Here is a 24,281-nt window from a genome sequence, read left to right on the forward strand (position 1 = left end):
TATATATATTTACCGATGTAGCAATAACTTCTCCAACGGTAATTGGTGCAAGAAGTCCAGCAAGATTGGCGATGCAATTTGTGAAAGACATTAAAATTCCGGCAAATCTTGGAGATATGTCAAGATGATTTACTTTAAAACCGGAATAAATACCACCATTTAGACCAACTCCTATTGTAATGATGGTTACCGTCAACCAGGCATTGCAACCGGTATACGAAGCAGCAATCAATGCCAAAGCCGGTCCATACTGACCAATGCTGTTAACAATCTTACGAGTCAAAGTATGAGTAAATCTTTCCGAAGAAATCATCCAATCGGCGACATGAGAAATAAGCATAGAAAAGATCCACATGGCTAAGTACGGAAGTGCTGAATAGATGCCATTCTAAAATAAACAATAAACAATTAGTTTCGTACAAAAAACTATTGAAAAAATTTTTCTTCCAATTTTAATATCATTCATAAATAATATTACTCACTTTTTTGATACTGAAGTGGAGAATTTGTTTCATAAATGTTGGGAGCTGAGTCATTAATGTTTCATATCCATAATTCTGACCCATGTGCGCCATCAAGATAGCCCAAAATGGTAGCGAGGTTGCAATGGCTCGCCATGGTACAGGAGGCGACGACTAAAAAAAAAGAAAGAAAAAAAAATTAGCTTTACTATTGAAAAAGATTTCTTATAAGAAACAATAGATTAATGTGATATACGAGTATACACTTAAACGAGTCCAAACGTGATTTAATTTTGTAATTTTTTGTGGAAAAACAAATAAAGGTAAAAAATTGTGTTTAAATCATTGTATATGTATATAAAGATCATATCTTTCTCTATTTTACATTTAAATTTTATTAAAAAATAATACAAAATAGCATCGCTACTTAAATTTTCCTAAATTATATTTTTTTAGAAAGGGAAATGTACATGCTTCCCTAAAATAAAGATCTACTTAATATAATAAATAAAAATATATGTTCAGTTAATTAACAGTATTAGTGATCGTGGTGTAAGAATTACGCGTCTGCTCTTTGCTAGAGATCTAGGTTCAAGTTACCCAAAACATATCAAATTTTTAATTCATTAACACATCTCAAAAGATCAATGGTAAAGCATCGAAAGTACATTTGCCAAGGCAATTATTATGAAGCTTCCGTGAGAATATGTATCAAATGGAGACCATGATCTTCAGTTATGAAGGACTAACTTAAGAGAGAAGTAACAGTAAAAAAAATGCAAAAGAAACTTACGGTTATGCCGGCGCTACCCCAGAGAGAGCTGAGTATGAGTTTTTTTTCGTCTTCTGTAATGCTTGGATGTTGTTCTGGATCCTCATAGACCCATATGAGAAACGCTATGCACCAAATGGTACCGATAATACCAAACACGTAGAAAATAGAAGGCCAACCACCGAAGTCCCAAGCGGCCAATAGACCACTCAATGGCATGGATACTACAGTGCCGAATTGTGCACCTATCGATGGGAAGGGAGAGAAAAATGCAAAAAAATATGATTAATAATCGTCATCAATGTCCAATCCTCCTCGTGCTCTTTCTTTTTTTACCAACGGAAAAAAAACCTTGTGGGAATGAATGGTTAAAAAAAGAAGATAACTCAAGAAATTGAAAAGGTCCACGGTCCACGGTCCACAAATCCGGCCGCAGCAAGAAGCACGCGTACACACAGTAGCGACTCGATGCATCGAAATGCCCCAGAGACAGAGAGGAGGATTCTCACGCGGCGAACTAGCTCTCGACTTGGTACACGCGATAAATCGCTACATAAAGGATGAAAAAATCGCATTGAACAAGCTTACCGGCATAGACAAAGGCACCCATCCTGCTCCGTTCATTAGGTGGTATCCACTTCGCCAGCAGTGCATGCGTGCAAGGCACAATAGGACCCTGCAATAGGGATTAATCCATTCCTAGGGGGAAGGAAATACACCCGTACAATCAAAAAACGTTCACTCAACGGATCAGTAATCCTTTAAACTTATTACTATAATTACTTATATTCATATTATATCATTATATGTTAATGTAATAGTAGTGCTAAAGTTATGCTAAAAGTAAAAAAAAAACAATAAAAAGAAGTAATGCTAAAGCTATTGTAATAAATCTGTCTCTGCAAATACACAAAAACTTATCTTATTAATCAAAGTTTTTCAATATAATTTATAATGTAAAAAATAAGAATTAAAATAAAAAAAGTAATAATGATTTTGTAAAGTATATCTCTTTATAAAATTTGTTCAAAGTTAATTCGTGAATGTTATACTTACGAACGAATGAAAGTTGTTTGCAAGTTGCAATGTATTTGGACAATAGATAACCGATCCCGAAACATCACACATACTCATCTTCGCTCGCTCTTCTCGAGTCTCAATCAGACTATTATGTTACAGTGGTAAAGAATTTTCGAGATGTTACTTACCTCTCCTAAACCTTGAATGAAGCGAATAATTATCAACGGCCAATAGCCCCAGTATGCAGATATTGGGACTAGCAGTCCAAAAATCGAATTGATTAGCATGCCGATCCCAAGGAAGTATTTAGCGCCGTAACGCTTGGCAAGTATACCGAATGGTATCTGCGTTATAACGTAACCCCAGAAGAATGAACTTAAGAGATAGCCTTGTTCCTTGTTGTCCCACACAAACGGTCCGTCGGCGCTCTGTAAAAAAAAGGCATTTTTCAGCTCCTTCCCATAAACATTTCTTATGCAGCACAGAACTTTGCAGTTACATTGCAACAGCATGGCAATATTGCATATTACAATGCACGTTTCATAAAAAATTGTTAAAGTATTCATATGCAATGATTTTGATAATGCTCCAGCAATATTTTGTGAAAATGAACTAAGATTGTACGAGTATGTACAAAGATTTGTGTATGCATGCATATTTTTGGATTTAAGTTAATAAGCAATTTGATACAGCAGTCTTCCATTATATTAAGCAGTCAATTAACGAGTCTATCGTGAATAATCACGCTAAAAACTAATTTAGAAAATACTTCATAGTAACTCCCATAATCAAGAAATTTTTTCAACCAAAATACACATCAATTTTATAATTTTGTATTCACACTAAAATTAATATTAAATTTTAACGTGATTCTAAGATACTCTAAAAATTACATTATTTAAATTATAATGTATGAGAGACATAAAAATGCCAAAAATTAATAGAATGCTCGAGTCATACATTTCACCGAACATGACATAATTTACAATACATATGTATGTATGATTTATGAAACATTGTTACTACAGCGTCAATAGTATACACAAGTGTATACACAAATTTTATTTCACGTTAATTTTTCATATCATTTATATTTATATCTAATTTTAAAAACTATGTTACTTTTTCATGTAATCCACAGATCATACTATCATTTTGTAAGTACAAACTAAAACTTTTTTATGCAGCAAACTTTGATAATTATTCACTTTAGATAAAGCAGCTCTGATGACCTTGACATATGTTGTCAAGGTCATATCTCTGAGTGACCTCCAAGAAATTTTAACCGTCGTTAAAAAGTTATAAAGGAGAAGAGGGTAATATGGCACCGATTTTCATTTTATTGCATAAATTTATAACTAATATTTTCTATTAAAACTTGAACGATTATATTCGTCAAAGTGTTGTTTAACAGATTCTAGACTCAAAGTAATGAAATATTTATTATTTAGGACGTGATTTATAAAAATCTAATGCACTACATAATCGGTGGAAAAAAGTGGTTGTAATATGGCTATCCATAAAAATAATTTAAAACAATTAGTTCAGTTTAAAAAAACACAGTACCTTGTTACAAAATTATATATTTTTAATTTTCCATTGTTTAGAATTTTCCTGCGTTCAGAAGCTTTAGAAATACCATTAGAAATTTCATTAAAAATATTATTTTATACCTGTTTTACATTAAACAACAAACATAAAATGATGTCTCTAATGTTTCTAAGCACCGCTCTTTAGAGTGACAATCGATTTATCGAAGAAATATTTCGATACAAAAATTTTCCTTAGAAAACCATATTAATAAAATTCCATGTTATTGTTTTAACTTTTTATAACTCGAAATGTATACAGCGGAATAAAAAGTTAAATAACAAAAAAATACTCTAATGTATGTACCTTCGTGTGATAATACACTCAAGATTAAGAATAATGAGGACGTGTATGTAATTAAAGGTTAAAAGTGTACCTTGAAAAAGTTTAGAAGTGCTCAAAAGTAAAAATGCCTTATAACAATTCAGTCATTATGCATTGGAATATTAGCGTCATAAAAAACGGCGGGCTATTAAATGAATAACTCCATAAGCAATTGTTAGAATACGTCACGGAAATAATAGGGGTAGCCATATTGTTGACAGTAGCCATAATACCCTCTTCTTCTCTAATTATAAAAAAAAATTGTAAAAGTTATTTTTATAATTTGATATAAAGGATTTAACGTAGAAAGTAAATGCTTGGATGGGGGACAGGTTCCTCCCGCCGATATTCTTACCCAATTCCAAATTGTGCTCTGTAACCACACGCATATGGTCATATCTGTATGCTCAATGATCATATGCATTGCGGAGCCCCTCGTCGCCCAAGCATTTACTTTCCACGCAAAGCGACGATTTAACACAGATATTCATTTACCATTTACAGAGGAGAGGGTGGAATAGACTTTGCGTTCTTAGTCATAAACCCATGTGGAACAGTACAATCATAAACTTAGTTTCGTCACTAACCAGGAGGGAGTTGAGATAGACCACGTTTCGCGTGGAAAATCGTGGACTCATGTGAAACCAGTACTAATTGTAAGATGGGCTTTGTTCCGCGTGGAAAGTTGAAAACCCATTATAATTTTCACAATTTTTCTGACTTTTTAACAAATAACGGGCGACAACTAAAATCACTTAGAGGTCATTCAGGGGTATGATCTTGACAACATATGACAAGGTCAAGGTCATCGGCGCTGATTCCCTTAAAGTGAATAATTATCCAAACTTTCTTATGAGCCTAAATGCATAATCTAGATGTTTATGACTAAAAACGAATAAAGATCTGATCTTTTAAAATATTTTTCAATATAAAGTCAGTGTAACATACATTATGTTGCGTCGAATGCGCATTTGTGGGCCCACTATTACATATAAGAACGCCGATCTAGATAATTCCATGAACTTCTAGAGCGTACACGAAATTTCTTGTACATCCGTGCAGCGTGATGCGTCGCCACGCGTCTCCCTACCAAGGGACTGCAGCCAGGACTGCAGGGCAGCGATTGGCCGGCGCGGTCTTATTTCCCGGTATATATATGAGACGTCCGTTGACGAAAACTCTCTTTTCATTTTTAGATAGCAATCGTCACTATAGCTTTGCGATATTATACGAGCCCGAGAGCTCTCGTCGTAAAACCATAATATACAAGGCCGAGTCCTCTCACATTTTATTTACCACAACAGGGCATTAACATACGAGGCCGTGTCCTCTCATAATTCATTGTATATCACATAATTCAAATCAGTGTAATAGATAATTTTTAATAAAACGAATTTTCTACACAACACATTAAGGAAAGATTATCCTCTAGTTTAAAACTTTCAAAGAAATGAAAAAAATCCATATACTTATAGCAGAACATCTAAAAAATATGTTTCTAAAATATTATTTCAAAATTGGAAAAATTTTACAAGTATTCGTCCAACCATTCGACGCAAACAGATAGAAATCTGACTGCTTAAACTACAACTTATGTTCCTATAGTCGATCGAAGGAACAAAAAACATCTCGTGCAATATGGCGTATAACTCGCGTAAATGTTAATACAATCTTTTGAAATAATTTACTTAAGTATTAAATATGTGTAAAAGTGTCCCTTAAATTTCAATTTAATCAAAATTATAATTTTTCTTTAAATTGTCTTATTTTTTAGCGGTCTATACCAGCAATCTAGACCAAGATCCTTCCTTAAAGTACGTGTCTCAATTATGGGAAGGGATTTGTTTAATTTGTCAATACAATAAACTGCAAAGAAAGAAAATCGTATTTTGTGTCGATAATATTTGAGCTTGATAAAAGACAAGTTCAGTATTTCGTAGATAATATTCGAGTTTGATAATAGATAAGTTCAGTACTCTTTCAAGAAAATAATTATATAAACATAAACTTACAATTATGCTATTAATAATATATCAATACATACATCATTATATATGTTTATCTTTGAAATTGAATCATTAAGACGAAAACATCATATAATTGTATTGTCCAAAACGACTTAATTTCAAAAATACAGGATGACAAAGTTAAAGGAAAAATTTGGTATTTCCAACAATTTTAAAAACTTTTCTTTTCCTTCTAACATACACAAGTTTCATCAAAATAATTTCAAATTTTCGAAATTTTTGAAAAAAATATTTTTTTCCAAAACTTTGACATTCTGTATTTTTGAAAAAAATTTTTGTAGAGTACTTAATGACCACCCTGTATAACTACTTTCTTCATTTCTGATTTGTATACATATCCTATAAATTATTCGTTCAAATAAAAAAAAAGGGAGGGGGGGAGGTAATCATTTAGAAAATTGGTGTACACTGGACTGCAGACTTCATTGGAATTCATTACGATTGCTAAGAGATCTCTCTAAAAAAAAAAGTCATCAACAATCTTTCCCTAGTAGCTACTTTCAATCAAACATTCAAATATTCATTACAAAAGGCAAAAAATCATGACATAACATATAGAACTCATTAAATTATACCAGACTTTATTGGATTTCAGGAAATTTAACGGACTTCTAATAGGTTGCACACCAGAATTCAAGAGTGATTCCCCTCGAAAAAATCTTAATTATAATGTCATTGTTATTAAATATACATATATTATATCATAATCTTATTAAAAGCGCTCCACTGCTGTAATGTTACAGCAACATTGTAACATTGTAAGATTTTGTAACAATATTGCAATGTTTCATTACAGTACTTCTGTAAAATTTTTCTACAATCTTTCTGTGCTGTGTGGATTCGTAATCTTCTCAAAAAAGAATTGTGTGTATTGTACTTACGCGCTCGGCAGCATTGGTTTCATTACTAACAAGCTGTCCGCACTCATTCACGACTTCTATTACTTCATCGTTGCTCTTAATAGCTGTATGGTTGACCATCGCGACGATAGCCACAGACATATTGGTTCTCATTATGTAGGCGTTTGCCATGCCAAGGAATATCATAAAAGTCACCATGTGACGTTTCCCAAATCGAACTGAAAAAACAGAGAAACATATGTTAAGCTTATATTATTATACTGCAGTATCAGTAAAGGTAAAACAAAATATTTTATAACATATCTCGTATTATGTGTACTCAATACTTTTATACATTAAGAATTGAAAAAAAATCTACTCTCAATTTTAATCACGAATTAAAAGTCTGAATTTCTCTGTAAAAATTATTTCTAAAAATATGATAAGACATTGTTTACCGTAATTTTACATTTTTTCGTTAAACATATCATAACTAGGCTTTAAAAGAAATCCTAAAGCTGTCCTATCTTACTTAAAATTTGTTAAATAAGATCTTATCATTTCGTAAACTAATATCTAGCGTCTAGAGCTGTCAAATTGTGACAATATTTGCCTGATATAAAAGCTCTGCAGTTTGAATTTAAGAAATTGGAGTCTCTAGACATATATGTAGATACGAATAACACAAAAGAAACAACGTTAAGTTTTTAAAATTTGATTTAGACATTTTTGATATAAAAAGCTTATACAAAAATTTATTTGTATGTGTACATGCGATAGTGACGTAGTAATATTGAAATTTTGTAAATCGTTCGTATGTAAGTCACTGTCCAGTCGATAAAATTGACGACTTTAGCATCTCTTTAAGTGTAAATGTTCCTACAAACATTGTACTATACATACATGTACACACACGCACACGCGCACGCACACGCACACGCACACGCACACACACACAATTTTATATAACTATGTTCCGTAACGCTAGGAAATACGTGTCCACACACCACACACGCACACGCACACGCACACGCACACACACACAATTTTATATAACTATGTTCCGTAACGCTAGGAAATACGTGTCCTGTAAATATTGCCATGATACTCGACAAAGACGCTATGGCATCGTTAATTGACGCTCATGAGATATTTGCCAAAGCATGTCCTGTAACTGCTAATGTGTATTAGCAGAGACTGTGCCAAACTTTCACGGAAATAACCGAAGGACGAATGGCGGGACCAATGCCGAGGTGAGGGTTATGCCAAAAAAGATTATGACGCGAGTTAATTGAATTGCGAACTATTAACAGTATGTAAAAGTTATGATGTAGATATCATAAAATTCTTGTGTTTCAATACTTAATTTTGTCACTCTTAGAATATTATTTAATATTGTTTTATAAATTTATAAAAACATTTTAAGAAAATCAATTTTTCTTTTCAAATTTTTTAATTAATATTTAAATCCGGAATTTCAAAACTGTAATTAAAATTTATTCAAAAATTATTAAAAAAGACCAACGTCATTCTGCAGAATAAATAAAAGAAAATTAATTCATCGAAAAAATGATTTTTTCTTCTTTTAAATTCAAGTTGTAAAATAACATTAATTCTACAATATTGCCTAAATTTATGTTTTCACGTGAACTTCTCGAGGATTTTGCAAGAGAATTACAGTAGTGTTTCTTTAATTTTGGCTGATGGGGCAATAAGAGCGGAATGCCAAAGTTATAGAATACCCTCACCACCGCACGAATCCACCAATCACCGTGTACTTGCGAGAGTAAAGTACACGGTGGTTGGTAGACTCGTGCTGTGGTGAGGGTATTCTGTAAAAGGAAGGAGTATTAGCGTTTGTGAAAGTACCTGTAAAGGAACGCAAAGATTATGGGGGCCAAAATTAAGGAGACTCTACTGTATCGAGCTCTGCACTCAATGGAAACTGAATCATTAGATCGTAATCGATAAAAGATATGTGTAAACGTCGCTATCTGCATAATGATAGTTTCATTATTGACAATTATTAAGAATTCATATGAATTACTAGGCACAGAAATTTGGTAACATTTCGTAATGTCGATAAGTTATAAGCTATGTGCTGCACTTGATCAAAGTCAACGTAAAAAGATCGAATTTGTCATCATATCACCGTTAATTGATCAACGACCGCCAATTAACAATACAGAGATACGATGAATAAGATGTTGAATGAGCCACTCGTGCGTCTAATTCAGTGTATTCAAGTGTCGTAACAAGTATCAGTAAAAGAAAAATGTTAAGACGTACGATTTGACTGTACAAAGTACATGAAGAGCTTCGAGTAATATTCCACGAATTTGAAATCGCACCAGTGATGTTATGATACACTTGAAGCGACGTTTCTCTCGCGCGGATTCGTGACAGTATTTCTGTTATAATCCGTTCAAGCTATATTTTGCATTATGTGTTATCGGTATCATCGTTATTATCAAACAGATTTCTTTTCAACGTACGCTTTTATATATTTATTTTATTAGATAAAAACGCGTAAGAGATAATACAACTTATTATCTTTTTAATATCTGAAAATTTTTACAATGGACGTCGAAAGGAATCTAACTTAAAATTAGCTGAATAAATGATTCTTTCATTTATGTCCTATAAATTATCGTGTATGAAGTATGCGGCCGCCAAACTGTGTGCTATTTAAAGATTGCTGCTTCGAGGAGACGGCTCTGATCAAGCGTTATACGAATTTAGAATTTCATCTGTAATAGTCTTATTTAATTAACTTCAAATGAGTATATCCACAATCTAAATGCAATCGATTCTACTTGGCTGTAGCAAGAAACCTTTTGAACGATTATCGTTGTCTGCAATGAAGATAACGACATTAGCAAAGAATGACAAACATTCTGTTTTAAAGAGATTACCGAACCATATTTACCATCGGTTGTTTAGACATGAGTCATACCTGGCTGCATATAATCGATAGCGTAGTCGTACATGAGCTCGATAGATTGAATCTAGTTACCAACTACATTTTTTTAAAGCTATATTTCGCAATTGCTATACAAAAAAAAATTATTTTTTTAGCAAAAATCGGCAGTTGGTTAATATTGACTTAATAAAAATTTATTTTAACGTACTTTTTTCGGTCTGTATAATTTTCAACAAATTTTACTCCAAAGATTTAACTCCAAATATCTTTGTAAATAAGTGACCGACTTTAAAATGTTATAACAACAAAGCTTACTTATGTATTTAAAAAATAAATGACAAAATTATCAATTCGAGAGATTTTCTGAAAGAATTCCTTACCCAAAAATTATTATTAACATTTCGATAAACAGCATTCTTTTCCTTTCTACATACAGAAAAATGTTCTACCGCTAAGAAAAGCAAAGTATAAATTATTCTATTTATAGTTTCTTTTTTTTAAACGGCTGTCTTTAATAGAATATTTTAATAAATTTAATAGAATATTTTAATAAATAGAAGAATATTTTCTTGATAATATAATTTTAAATATATAATTTTAGATATAATTTTAAAATATACTATCACAAATTTCAGAAAGACTCATTACCATGTATTCAAAAAGAAATCTATATCTCTTTTGAGAAATATTACAAAATTTTATCAAAGAAAATACAAACAAGCAAATTGATTTTTCATATTAACTATAGTCTTAAATGCAGTATTAAATTATTAAAATTAAGCATAAATTTGATACTCGTGATAAATTTACGATAGATTTGCAGATATACAAACTTATGAAATATTTACATTAAGTAATATTTACTTACATATATGGTTGAGTAATAAATTATAAGTAATATTTTCTTCATCTAATTTAGCGTATGTACTTTTTGTACGTAGATACTTATTTCTAGACCTTACATCTTAAATTATCATCCTGTTACACCTCTACGTACACAAATATCTTGTCACAGCTTCTATTTGTTCGCTTGGAGAATGCGTCACACAGAACAAACGACTCCTCCTTTTTTATAGTTTCTTCTCGGTCGATGTTACAAAACTTTACGGCCGATTACACTCGGCTTGTACTTCTCTTATCACGCTTAGATTAACGTCGCACCGTGCTCTTCTAGACGTCGCAGAGAGAGAGAGAGAGAGAGAGAGAGAGAGAGAGAGAGAGATGGGGAAAAAGAGAGCAAACAAAAAGAAAAGCAAACGAAGGAAAATAAGATAGGAGACAAACGTTGAAGGATCGGCGAAACGCCGCATCGGATTGATTCGTTTCAATTCGCGCAAGTATTTCTAGGAATAAACTTCGACGCCTACTCGCCAACCAACTTAAATCAATTGACGTCGGACGACATTTTCGTTGCTATTTAAATTGACACTTCTGACTAATGCATAAATTATTCAAAAACTCTCACATTTGTTTTTTTTTCATTTTTGTCTCTCACTCTCCAGCCTCTTAAAAATCGCATGCGACTTTCTATGAAAAAGAATCATTTGCAACACCAATTTTTCTTGTAATCAATCAAATACCCCACTTTAAACGTTGTATAGTATTTAAGCATGTACCTATAACATATTATTTTAATGTTTTATGTAATGTAAAATTCCTTTAAAAGTCATCATGCAAATAATTACTTCAAATATATTTTTTTATTATATTTGTTTTAGACAAAAAAAAACGTGGCCGATTTACAATTAGCAATTTTACGAGAAAAAAGTACGCTCGAAAAATGAACGAGCGAGAATACTGCATTTATTTATAATTGTGTAGTTCTCACATTTGTTGTGCACACACATACATCGCTTACTAAATTTGAACCAATTATAGTTTATTATCAATACGTGAGGTTGCGTTGTTCGAAAATGATCTCCCATTATCTGGGATCAAGTGTTTGACCTCACAATTACGTCAGTATGATTGTAGGATTATTAGCTAAAGGCTGATTAATCACGGGGATAAAGTCTAAAAATAGATATTGTTATAATTTTCCATAACTAGTTTAAATGTATCAAAAACACTCGGCACAAAATTTTCCGTCACGTTCACATATTTCATTAGTTTACTTACATTTCTCTTTATTATTGTTGCATTAAAGTTATTAAACAATAATACGTTATATCAAATTGACGAAATTAAAACACGAGACTCGAAGGCCTGTGTCAGACATAGAGATTTTAGATAATAATTTTTTAATTTTTAATTTTTACACTTTCCAACTCAAACTGCGCGCTGCATATTCGTCGCACTTGTAACACACTCATGAAGCTGGAATAGTAATATTAATGCTATTAGAAGCATATATAATATTCCCCCCTTCCCCCTACCCGAAAAACTGTAACTTATTTTATTGTGAAAAAATACACCTCAGCAGGATTCAAACCTGGATCTCCTTAATAAAATAATTTACAGTTTTTCTTGGGGGGGGGAGGGGGGGGAGTAGGATATTATATATGCTTCTTACAGAATTAATATTACTATTCCGATTTTATGACTGTATTTCAAGTACGACGAATATGCGGCATGTAGTTTGAGTTGGAAATTGTAAAAAATAAAAATAATTATTCGGCACCAAGAACCGCTAGGACTGACACAAGCCTTCTAGTCTCGTATTTTAAAAATTATTAATTATTCTCTAATATACTAAATTCTTTATTCTTTAGATTTAATAATTATATTTAATAATATCTTATTTATTAAGTTGTAACATAAGTTTCTCAGAGTTTTCAACCATTTTTCTTTATTCATCTTAATTAAGTGAAACGAATAAGACAATGTACTTTAATCAAAGTATTTATTAACATTTTCTACTACTTTTTGTCATCTTTCAAGCCGCATACGAGTGTTATAGCTGAAGAAACTATTTTAAACGTTTTTAGAAGTAATTCATTCATCGATCCATTTCAGACAACCTTTGTCTTTTGTACGCTCATCAGACAAAGCGTACTGCATAGATTTGAATAGATAGTAATCAACGTCTGGCGAGTATAAACTGAATGTGAAAGAACTTCCCATTTCAAGTGCAACAGAGCTTTCTTCATCTCTTTAACAACTTGAGATTTATCATCCACGTCAAAATCACCACTTCTAAACCGTTTAAACTATTCTTCACGCGGGTCAATGGATATAGCATTCTCATCCAGTCTTACAAATGATTCTTTTGATTAACCCTTTTGAGACTCCACGTACACATGTGTCCCATCTATTTAACAGAACTGTGTTAAAAGAGTTAAACAAAAAGAATGCTTCCACAATCAGTGGAAGAAATAGCCAATTCGGCTCCATTTTCAAACGTCTTTAGAATGATATGTAATACTTGTTATATTTCACTTTCAATGTAGAATATCCAACATTTAAAAAATAAAAATTATTTATTTCATATTATTCCGCCAATGTACACGTATTCCAGGCTGCAATTTTTGTATTCGTCCAAATTTGAAGAGGAATGTAGATTCTAGATAGAAAAGCGTGACAATCCAAAGTGGGCCAAAATGGGCGTCCCAACTTGAGCCTCAAATAAAGTAAGGAACTTGGCCCCGATTTCAGTCTAGGTTGAATTTCCACACGAATAGAGCCATTTTATGAATGGTCCTAAAACTAATGTGTTATACAGTCTAACATAATATCTGAAATTTATAATTCACTGTTTTTAATTATGATCTTTGAATTAAAGATCATTTTCGCAGAAACTGTAATTAACCCTAGTGATAAGTTTTTTCGTTTAATTCTTATGATATTTTATATACACACACACACACACACACACACACACACACGTATTACATAGGGTGATGTGGGGTAAAGTGGAACGGGTTTTTTGTTTGCCTCTATAGAAGTGTCAAAAAATTGAATTTTTGAACAATCAATGGTTGTTTTCACTAGAGGACAAAAAAACTAACTTTCTATAATTTTTAGTTGTATTTTTAGCTATTTTTTCAAAAACAAAAAATTTGGGGCTTTTGAAAAATAGTGGGGTAAAGTGAAATTCAATCAAAACAGCCATAAAAACCCACTTAAATCGGCCTCTATGTTTAACCAACACTTTTAAATAATAAATAATTGAAAATAGAGCAATAAAATCCTTCCCTCTCTCTATAATGGCTATAGCATTTAAACTTATAATTCTTTAATGGTTAGCAGTTACTGTCACAATATAGTAATATTTAATATTAAATTTTCTCCGTGTATAAGTAATAACATTCGAAATAATTAATAAAATCACTTGATTTGCACTAATTCTTCAAGAAAACATGAAAAACCCACTTTACCCTACAACGTTAATTTGCACGCAATCATTTATTACCGAAACTAGATTAGGTTTCTACATTTTTTTTTATTTAGAAAAATAACAGAAAAACGATAACTGCACATAACTTTCCTTTGTTGAACTTTTAAAAAAACTTGCTTAAATCACGAGTATTATGAATACAAGAAAAACTTTATAAAAATAACTTTTAAGATTGGTCTCGTACAGAACAAAATGTTTGTACACAAACTCCAATGGCTAATTGAAACGTGAGCTGTCATGATAAGCAACAGGTGACAATTTTTCATTTTGCTCTAAACTCACTACTACATAGAAATACCCACGTCCCACTTTACTTCACATCACCCTATATATTTAATAACCGTAAAAATGGCTATTTGCTAAACATCAAAACTAAAGCAATTTTTATATAATGATGAATAAAATTTTAATTTAAAACTTTATATATTCAATAATATATCGAATATAAAAAAATCAAGAAGATATAAGTGTAAAATTATTAAAATATAAAGATCTGAAAAATAAATATTTGTGCTTTTGAATCGCTTATATTAGAATAAATTTGAAACCTTGATATGAATAATAGATCCTAGAAATGTGTAATGACAGTAAAAATATCTTCTCAATACAAATTTAAAAACTTCCTTTTATAATAAAAATTTAAATAACTGTCTTTTTTTTTCATAAATTTTGTATTTCTAATATTAAATATTTTATTAATTTTACATTGTAATTTAATAAATTAAAAATATAGATTTTATTACTTATTAAATAAAATTAAAAATTAGATATCCATAAAACTCCAAAACTAGGTATCAATTTCAATATTTACAGGAATTCAATACAAAGATCGTTACATAAAAATTATATTTTTTTCTTGTCGTTTTTCCGAGATACCCTCTATTTATAAGGAAATAATCTCATGCATTGTACATGACTGTGATGTGATTAATGGTTTGATATCATTGTTGTTTGAACTTGCGTAAGTTAATAGAATCCGCTTCATGATATTCGGAAGATTATTGAGTAAGAATTTAAATACAAAATTTGAATGCAACAGTAATCGATGGTCAATATTTACATAAACGTGAGAGTCGAAGAATTTTCTTTAAATGAGCCGAAATTCTCTGGCAAATCATTGATAAAATGACCGTCAAGATGAGAGCAAAGCACATTCTCTGATAAGTGAGAATAAAGGCCAAGACGTGGAGGGTTTATTGGCCCGGATCCAACCGCGTTTTATCCGTGACTCCACCACCGAATGCACTTGTGCGCATTTCATAAGCGCATTCTTAAACATCTTGCAATATATAGTATAAACAACATCTAGTATCAATTATTTCAAAAGTAATGCAAAATTTAATATCAATGTTGTAATCTTTCTGTGCTATATAAATTATTTTATTATTTTTGTCATTAAATTTTATTGTCGACAATATTAAATAAGTCACTTATAGTTTTAAGAGTTCTTCACGTTTTTCAATTCGTTGTAAATCATTACATTTTACAATAAAAAAAAGAATCAAAGTTCAGTAATAAAATTTGCAAGCTATTACAATAAATAAGCAAAATTCGCAAAACGAAATGGTAATCGATGTCAACAAACTGCTTATAAAAAAGAAAATTGAGAATAAAACCCGCTTTAGACGATCTACAAGTCTTGTGACACAATTCAAGATTTATCATATTTTTTAATAACCCAACTATGTAAGAAGCAATCGAATATTCTATAATTTTAAATCAAATTATGGTTCGTATAATACAATAATTTTTTTTTGTTTACAATTATATTCATAATTTAATATATAATTTGATATATGTATAAAACTATAAAATGGTCGCAAATGATAGACTGTATAAAATGGGCTTAACATTCTAAACATTTATACAGCAATAAAAAGGCAGATAAACAAATGCTAAGGTTGGTTCAGTTTTGATATATTACATGTTCAATAATGAATAAGTTTCTTTTAATTGTATTTTCAAAATATTGCTAATAAAAAAATTTAATTACTACTAGGCCCGATTCAAATAGACGTCATTACAAGGATTGTATGGTAGCTCCATTGATTGTTAAGTGTATAGCACATATATGGAAAAATGACGTATGGTCATTTAAATAAAAGATTTATTTTGATTGAATTTAGGTTGTAAAAAAATTTTAAAAATTTTAAGCAAAGAAAAATTACATTTGTGCATGTTATACTTTATGAGTTTCAGATAAGTGTAACAGTTGGAACTGCCATAAAAACATTCAGAATATCTATTAGAGTCGTATTAGCAATTTAAACTCTTAAGATATGTCACGGATATCCGGCACAGATTTAATTTTCCTTGAAATATGTTGTTAAGCACAAAAATCAAAGAGATCCATATTTTTTGTATGTGCGGAATCTCATGTTAAAAAAAAAATAAAAAATGTTTTCTTTAGAACTTTAAAGTATTTTTGAACCAACTTTTGTTAAAAAAAAATTTTTCTGTGTTTTATACTTTCGATATTCGCACCGAAAGAGAAATACCCCCCCTCCCTTTTTTTTAAAGAGTGTTTCACCCCCTAAACATAAGATTCCGCATCTATAAAACAAAACGGATCTCTTAGATTTTCGCGTTTAACAATATATTTCAGGAGAAAGAATCAAATCGACGCCGAACATGTCCCTTGTTAGACGTGCTGAGTTCTATCTTGATGACCACCTCTGGCCGACCTTCTGACATAGATAATATTGTGTGCAATTCAATAAAATAATTTATGAATTTCAACAAAAGAGATTGCTGAGAAACTTAACATTGACAGATCGACTGCATTTCGACTGCATTTAAAAAAGAATAATTTTGTACATTTTGAAGTTCGTTATGGGTGTCGCATTTGCTAACCGAAGCGAATCAAATTTCTGCAGCTATTTCTTTGCTTGGCCAAATAAATAGTCATCTTTGGACTTGTGTGTGACAGGCAATGAAAAATGAATCTTGTATAATAATGTTCAACGCCAACGCATTTGGAAACTAGCAGATAAACGTGCAAAATTTAGGACAAAAGTCAATTTGCATCCCGAGAAAGTGCTGCTTTCTGTTTGATGGGATTGCAATGAAATAGTTTATTTTATTAACAATTTCTCGTTAACACCAAACGATTAATTTTGAGAAGTACTGTTAATAACTAGACAATTTAAAGATAGCAATTCAAAAGATGCGCTTAATTCTGGCCAATCGTAAGAAAATCGTTTTTTTATAACCATAACACAAAATCATACATTACAAAACAGATCTTGCGCAAATTAAAGGAAATAAATGGGATATCATATCACTCATCATCGCATTCTTCTGATATCGCACCATCAGATTATCACATTGCTTCGATCATTGCAAAACGATTTGAATAGGAAAAAAATTCGCATCTTTGGAAGCTGTCAAAAATATGCAAAAAAAAAACCATATTTCTTCAATGCAAAATCGATGTCGTTTTATGATCAAGACATCCGTATGCTACCGGAACGTTGGGAAAAGATTGTTGAAAACGACAGCGATTATATTCATTGATTAATAAATAAATTTTACATAATTTTACCAAATTGCTGCTTGAGTTTTAATAAATCAAGCATGAGCTTTTGCACTTGCAATACATTGTATGATGCTCTCTTCTCTTTAAAAAAGAAGTATACGTATAAATAAAAAAGCAAGTCGAAAGAACCCATATTATCAATCGCACATAAACGTGTTTTTATACTTTTTATATTCTTATTTGTACCGCCGCTCACGTATCCATTCTTCGTGATCATTTAAGAATTATATGGCTAGTCGTGATGTAAGAACATTCAGACGCATCGATAAGTCGTAAAATACAATACCGGATATCTTCAATAACATTGCGATAAGACCGCGTAATAAAAGGATTTATATAAATAACGAAAATAGACAGGTCACGTATTAATTGATATTATTAGGTCTGCATCTATTCTTGCGCACAACCCAGCTTCGATATGTCATTTTTACAGTTAGTGCGCGAGTTTCCACCTAGGTTCCGCGATGCATTGCACTTCATCCTGCACTCATATGCATCTCAATGTGAAAAGCGCAACGTTAGTTTAAACCAATCCGAATGCAAGAAAGTTACTAAGCATGACACTCACAAGCGACACATTCATCGCCACGTTAATCTAAACAAAGGCATCCAAATCATGTTTCAGCAAACTCGACAATATTTGACGTGTCATTCAAATCAATTTTTCATTCTAAGCGCATTCAAAATGCATTCTATCTGCGTCATACAAAAAAGATCAGTGCATCAGTAGAATGTAAAAAAATATTGTCCATTATTTAAAAATACTATTGGACATATTATCTAATAAGCTATCAATGATGAACTTTTATAACTATTTATAAAAATTTATATCTCTAGAAATTTTATCACAAAGATAATCTATACGCGTTGCGTGTAATTGCTTTATGCATGTAATTACTTTATGTGAGTAATTCTAAAAAACTATTCTCCTTTCTATTGAAAAAAATTACGTGATGTATAAATTGGTTTTTTAATTAAAAGTTTTACAAATTATCTAAGTGATCACTAAAGACTTGTTTTGTTTATTGATTCTCAACCATAATGAAGCCTGTTAAATAATATTTCAGCTTATTTGCAAAAATAATTTCACAACAAAAGTTCGGCAAATCGGATTTTTGTTTTAACTTATTATTCTTGATTAAAGTATTAAATTAGTAGAATTCAGAATAAATTTTAAATAAATTTGTTGTGAATAAATTCGTTTATGTCGAATGATAGATTGTGGATATACGAATTTACGAAATACTGGAAACAAATAATATATACTTAATACAATTATAGTATTTTTTCTATGTGTACATACACTGGTTAAAAGAAAATCCTGGGGGAATTAATATCGATTGGTCAATCGTCGCGTATAAGTGTGTCAAATCTGTATGCATGCGGTCGGTCATTTCCAAGACAACCGTCATCGAGCACCTACAGCGTCGTCCGTCGTCATCACCCAGCCGTTGAGCACGTGGCCAGGTTCGGTAGAAATAGCTTCGGCATACCACGATATAGAGTATTTCAAAAGTGGCGATCAATCGCACGAGAAGTGAATGGAAACTTTCCAGAAAAAGATTTGGTATGAACATAAGTCCGGGAATGCGTTGCTTTCGTTGTTATCGTCGTTTTTAGGTTGAAATTTATTTTTAATTTTTTTACGTCAAAATTGGAAGAAGAGATGGCTTTAATAAGTTTTCTAACATAATTGAAGCGAAATAAAAGTTGCGAACTGTTTTAACACTATTCAGGATATATCGAGCATGAGAAGGTATAGGTTACTTAGCCATCTATGCCAAGGGATGCTTTTGAAACTTCCTATAGAAGATATTGGTGTGCGTTAGCAGTGGTATCTTCGTTATGTTGCGAAATACAGAGAAGCATAACGCCAAAAGAACGATTTGAGGAGACGAGACGGAAGAGAGGCAGGACGGGAATCGTCGTTGCTGGAAAGGCGAACCGCGAGAATTGGCAAAGAGAAGAGGGGAGAGCTGTGTCTCGTGCACATGAACATGCGTCTTACGACTCGTAACATGCGTGAAGCCGTGAACACCAGGATTCATTGCGTGAGCGATATATTGCGCGATTGTTGCTGCATATAGATGAACGAGATTCAGACAGGAAAAGTGCCCACGCAATAAAAAGAAGAATACGTAAACCTAACAAAATAATCGAACTCATTGAGCCAGCGGGAGTAGCATAATAACTCGCATAATAATTTTGTAATGATAATAAATCATTGTAAAGTAAAATAGAGTATTCAATTTATTAAGAAAAAAATGACTATCGGTTTATATACATTTAAACTTTGATAGTCATCCTGTTACATAAATTTTTATATATGTACATACGCACACATACACAAACACATTCGTGTTATTTTTAAAAATTATATATTTGCTCAATACTATATATATATATATATATATATATATATAGTATATGTATATATATTTATATATATTTATGCTCCATGCAACAAAAATTTAATTAAGCGTATTGAATATGGCACTAATATTGCATTATTTAATTAAAATTTGTGTGTATATTATATGTGTAAACAATACAACTCATTATTAAAGAAAACGCAAATAAAATATGCATTTTATATATCCCTAGAGAGAGAGAAATGCTAATATGCATATGACGGACGTCTGCATGTCACGCATATCAACGTGATAATTACACGAGTTTTTAAAATATGGAGATCTTGTAAACAGGCTTTCAAAGGGTATCATTAAACAAAATTTTTAATATATGTTACATCTTACTGTTAAATGCTACCTTACGATTATATCAAACTGATGTTAAAAATTATTATTCCGATATTAAATGTAATAAATGCTAAAGAATTGTTAAAAATGTTTACGAAACATTTAATGGGAATTAAAACATTTAGCAATTTAAACTAATACTATTTATATATACATATGTTTAGAATGTGTCCATATATAAAAAATTTTATTCCTTAATGATTAAATGTTTTCTCCAATACAGTTCAACCTAATGATTCAAGAATTTCTAAATAAATCTGTTGTAACATACTAAAACGCTATTATTATTAACGATAAATATAGAAAATCCATTAGGCGAAAATCAAAAAAATTTTTATATCGCGCAAGCATTAATGCTGTGCAACCAACAAAGGTGTATCGTAATTCATCATATGAAAAGACTAAAATTTACCCGATAAATGTCTACTTCTCTTGGATATATAAGTCACGGACTAGAAATACTTCAAACTTGACAAATATCCATAATTTGATTATAAAAAAGTAAAGTGACAGCATTTCATACGGTAAAAATATATTTTAATAATAATATATATAAAAAACATACAGAGAACACAAGAAAAGTACGTGATTTATAACATACAATATATTAATAAATTATAATACACTAAGAGAAATAATTACAATTACCATAATTTAACTATAATTAATTAAATTTAACATACAAATGTTTATATTATTATTATTTTTACCATTTACATCTTGATATTTTATATTAATATTTAAAATCATCACAATTTAGAGTAAAATTTTTTCCTAGTTGATAGAATTATAAACATACGATTATTATTATTATTAATATTAAAGTAATAATTATAAAAATAAAATTCTTAACCATAATTATTTTACTATATAATTATAGTCACAAAATACCAAATACTTTTCTCTCTGTAATATATATACATTCTCTTACACAAAATATTTCTTCACAAAAGTTTTGCAAATGAAAATCTTTCAATAAAGATTTATTTATGAAGGAATTTATTTATGGAGAAGTAAAATATAACATTATCAATTTTTTAAGCAGAATTCGTCTCAGAGAAAATTGAACTTTGGTCTGGTCAAAATATCGTCAGTTTTAAACTTTGTTATCGTCAGAAGTGATTTATGGTCACGTATCGTTCTTTCGTTGCATTTACAAAGATAAATAAATTCGATAAGTTGTCATGATCACGAGAATAAAAAATTACGTTATTTTAATTGATATACATAAAATACTCTAAAGTACTATAAACTTTTTTTATTAACAAATTCTTTAAATCTGTATTTAGATAATGTTTCTACGGAAACACATATTTCTATTTTAATAGAGATAGGGGAGACCAGGGCAATTCGGCAGACGGGGTAATTCAAAAAATGGAAATATCTTTTTATGGGAACATATTAAAAATTTACTTTAAATAGTGTAAACAGTCTTAATATAACGATATTGCTAATAAAGTTTTGTTGGTAACGGCGTCATATTAAAGTCGTAGTGAAAAATGTGTTTTGCGACAGTCGAAGTAATTTCTGATAGTCAGCATTTCTTCGAAAATTAAGTAAGATAAGTAAGGTTTTTTTTTTAAACTTTGAATGTATCGTGTCCAGTTGAATGTATTTGAAACATTTCGTGTTTACTTTTTTGCTGTGTGATGTCTATTTTTGTAGATCATACGTAATAATACGCACAGTTGACGTCGGGGCTATTCAAAAAACCAAACGTCGAATCGTCGTTCGGACGATTTTTTTTTTCATATTCGCGTTCTATGTACCAAAATACACAATTTAATACTTAACGGATGTAATTAGACAAAATACGAATAGTCTCTGACTTGTTTCAAAAACGTTAAAGCGCATTAAACGTTATAGAAATATAAGATAGACCCAGCATTCACCCATTCCGATACGTCTAAAAATGAGATTGACAAAACGGAGTGAGAGGTAAAATGCGGGAAATGCTGTCCTTTTCTGTCAATGATGCGCGCATTATTGACAGAAAATCTTAGAAATAAAAGACAACTAACTAGATAATCGGACAAAAAAAAGACTTCCTTGCATTTTGCCTCTCGCAGGTTCAACTTCACATGTATATAGCTAATGCTGGGTCTATCTTTATATATTTATTGCTTTTACGCATATAAAGCACAATAAAGCAATAAAATTCTCTATTGTGTGTTTGCATTTTTTTGTTGTATGTAACATTTCTTTATAATACTAGATATCCTTTTCTTAATAAAAGAAAGTTTTCACAACAGCTTTTTTACATTTTTTTTTATTTTAAAATACAAATTTCAGAATATTCCCGGACTATTACCGGGCTTGGGGCTATTCGAAATACTTGGCATTGGTCGACATTTTTATATGTACTTCAAAGCAAATACATTTCCATGTTCTATCTATATCGGCATTGTGAAGGAAAAGGTTCAACCTTTCAAACCGTCTCATATCCTTTTTTTAATGAATATAGGACTCAGGAGACGCAAAAGAAAAAACAGTCTTACGAATAGCCCCGATCTCCCCTATTTTCAAACTCAAGTTTTTTATTCGTTTAATTTTTTACCCACAAAAAAAGATTTCTGGATTCAATGCTATTAATATTATCCTTTTATGTACCATAAAATAAAACTGATATATAAAATTAATATACATACATATTATATAGAAACAATCATAATTATGGGAGAATATTTTATTTTTAAATGGAAAAATTCTTAAATTTAGAATAAAATGATTTTAGTGATGTTCCATTAATTTGTTCAGATTTAGATTAAACAATGGAAATTTGTGGCGAATCTCACAATATTCTTGATTTACCAAGATCTAAAGTAAATTTGAAAAATGTTCTTTCTGATAAAATAAGAAGATCCACAAGGGAGTTGTTTGCTTTGTATAAAATACCAAAAATACCTTATCCTAAAGGTTCCTAAAGACTCGCTTTATGTTTAAAGGCTTCTCGTGAATGCGTTATGTTGCATTGCAGGTGAAGCTTTCTTACGAGAGAGCACTCTTTCACGCGGCCTCCTGTTGATGATATTCCAAACTACTATTTTAATCATCGTGCGTTATAACATCTAACAAAATTCGATGAAGCAAAATAGGAATTGCAGTCCTCATTTTTCTTAATATTGCTTTCTTTATATATTACATTAATTTGTAGTAAAATTAAATACGTTAAGAATATTTTTAGTTATTGGTATCCTGCTCGTTATTGTAATAAAATAATAAAAATTTAATTAAAAGGCCAGGCACTAAACCAAAGATGTAAATAATTATTCTAAATTAATATAAGATTTATTCATTATAGCAATCACGAGAGTAGTTTTGACCTTGCTTAGTCTTTTCCAATCGCTTTATAACAATTTTAATACATTTTAACAAATTCTAACTATTATTACGTCAACATTATTGTTTAACCGCACTTTGTCATCTTAAGTACTATCAAACAAATTGAGAGTCGCCAGATAATAATATAATAACGCTGCGTAAATTGTTTAAACATTAAAATTCAGTGTAGCTCGTGCAACGATATTCATGGTTAAAATCTCTGAATACAAATGAAAGACTGATGGCATTATCTTCGTGTCATTATAAAGTTAATATCTTGCCATTAGAAGTATAATACATTGTTGAATAATCAATAAACCGTGCGTCCACTTTGATAGTTTGTAACACAGTCCCATTTTTTTTAGTCTTAT

General features: G+C 30.7%; 1 protein-coding gene across 3 annotated transcripts in view; it reads right to left on the reverse strand.

Annotated features, from left to right (window-relative positions):
- The window catches only part of LOC105193771 (putative inorganic phosphate cotransporter), a 78,886-nt gene that overhangs the window by 3,140 nt on the left and 51,465 nt on the right, over positions 1 to 24,281 (reverse strand). For all 3 annotated transcript variants that reach the window (XM_026140182.2, XM_026140181.2, XM_039447035.1), the window contains exons 2-7: positions 7,076 to 7,272; positions 2,442 to 2,681; positions 1,822 to 1,909; positions 1,255 to 1,478; positions 483 to 635; positions 14 to 388 (exon numbers count right to left, since the gene is read on the reverse strand). In XM_026140182.2, the coding sequence (XP_025995967.2) occupies positions 14 to 388; positions 483 to 635; positions 1,255 to 1,478; positions 1,822 to 1,909; positions 2,442 to 2,681; positions 7,076 to 7,272 (1,277 nt within the window). The remainder of the gene's footprint in view (positions 1 to 13; positions 389 to 482; positions 636 to 1,254; positions 1,479 to 1,821; positions 1,910 to 2,441; positions 2,682 to 7,075; positions 7,273 to 24,281) is intronic.

Source organism: Solenopsis invicta, chromosome 1 (assembly GCF_016802725.1).
Source record: "Solenopsis invicta isolate M01_SB chromosome 1, UNIL_Sinv_3.0, whole genome shotgun sequence".
In the NCBI taxonomy this organism is placed as follows: domain Eukaryota; kingdom Metazoa; phylum Arthropoda; class Insecta; order Hymenoptera; family Formicidae; genus Solenopsis; species Solenopsis invicta.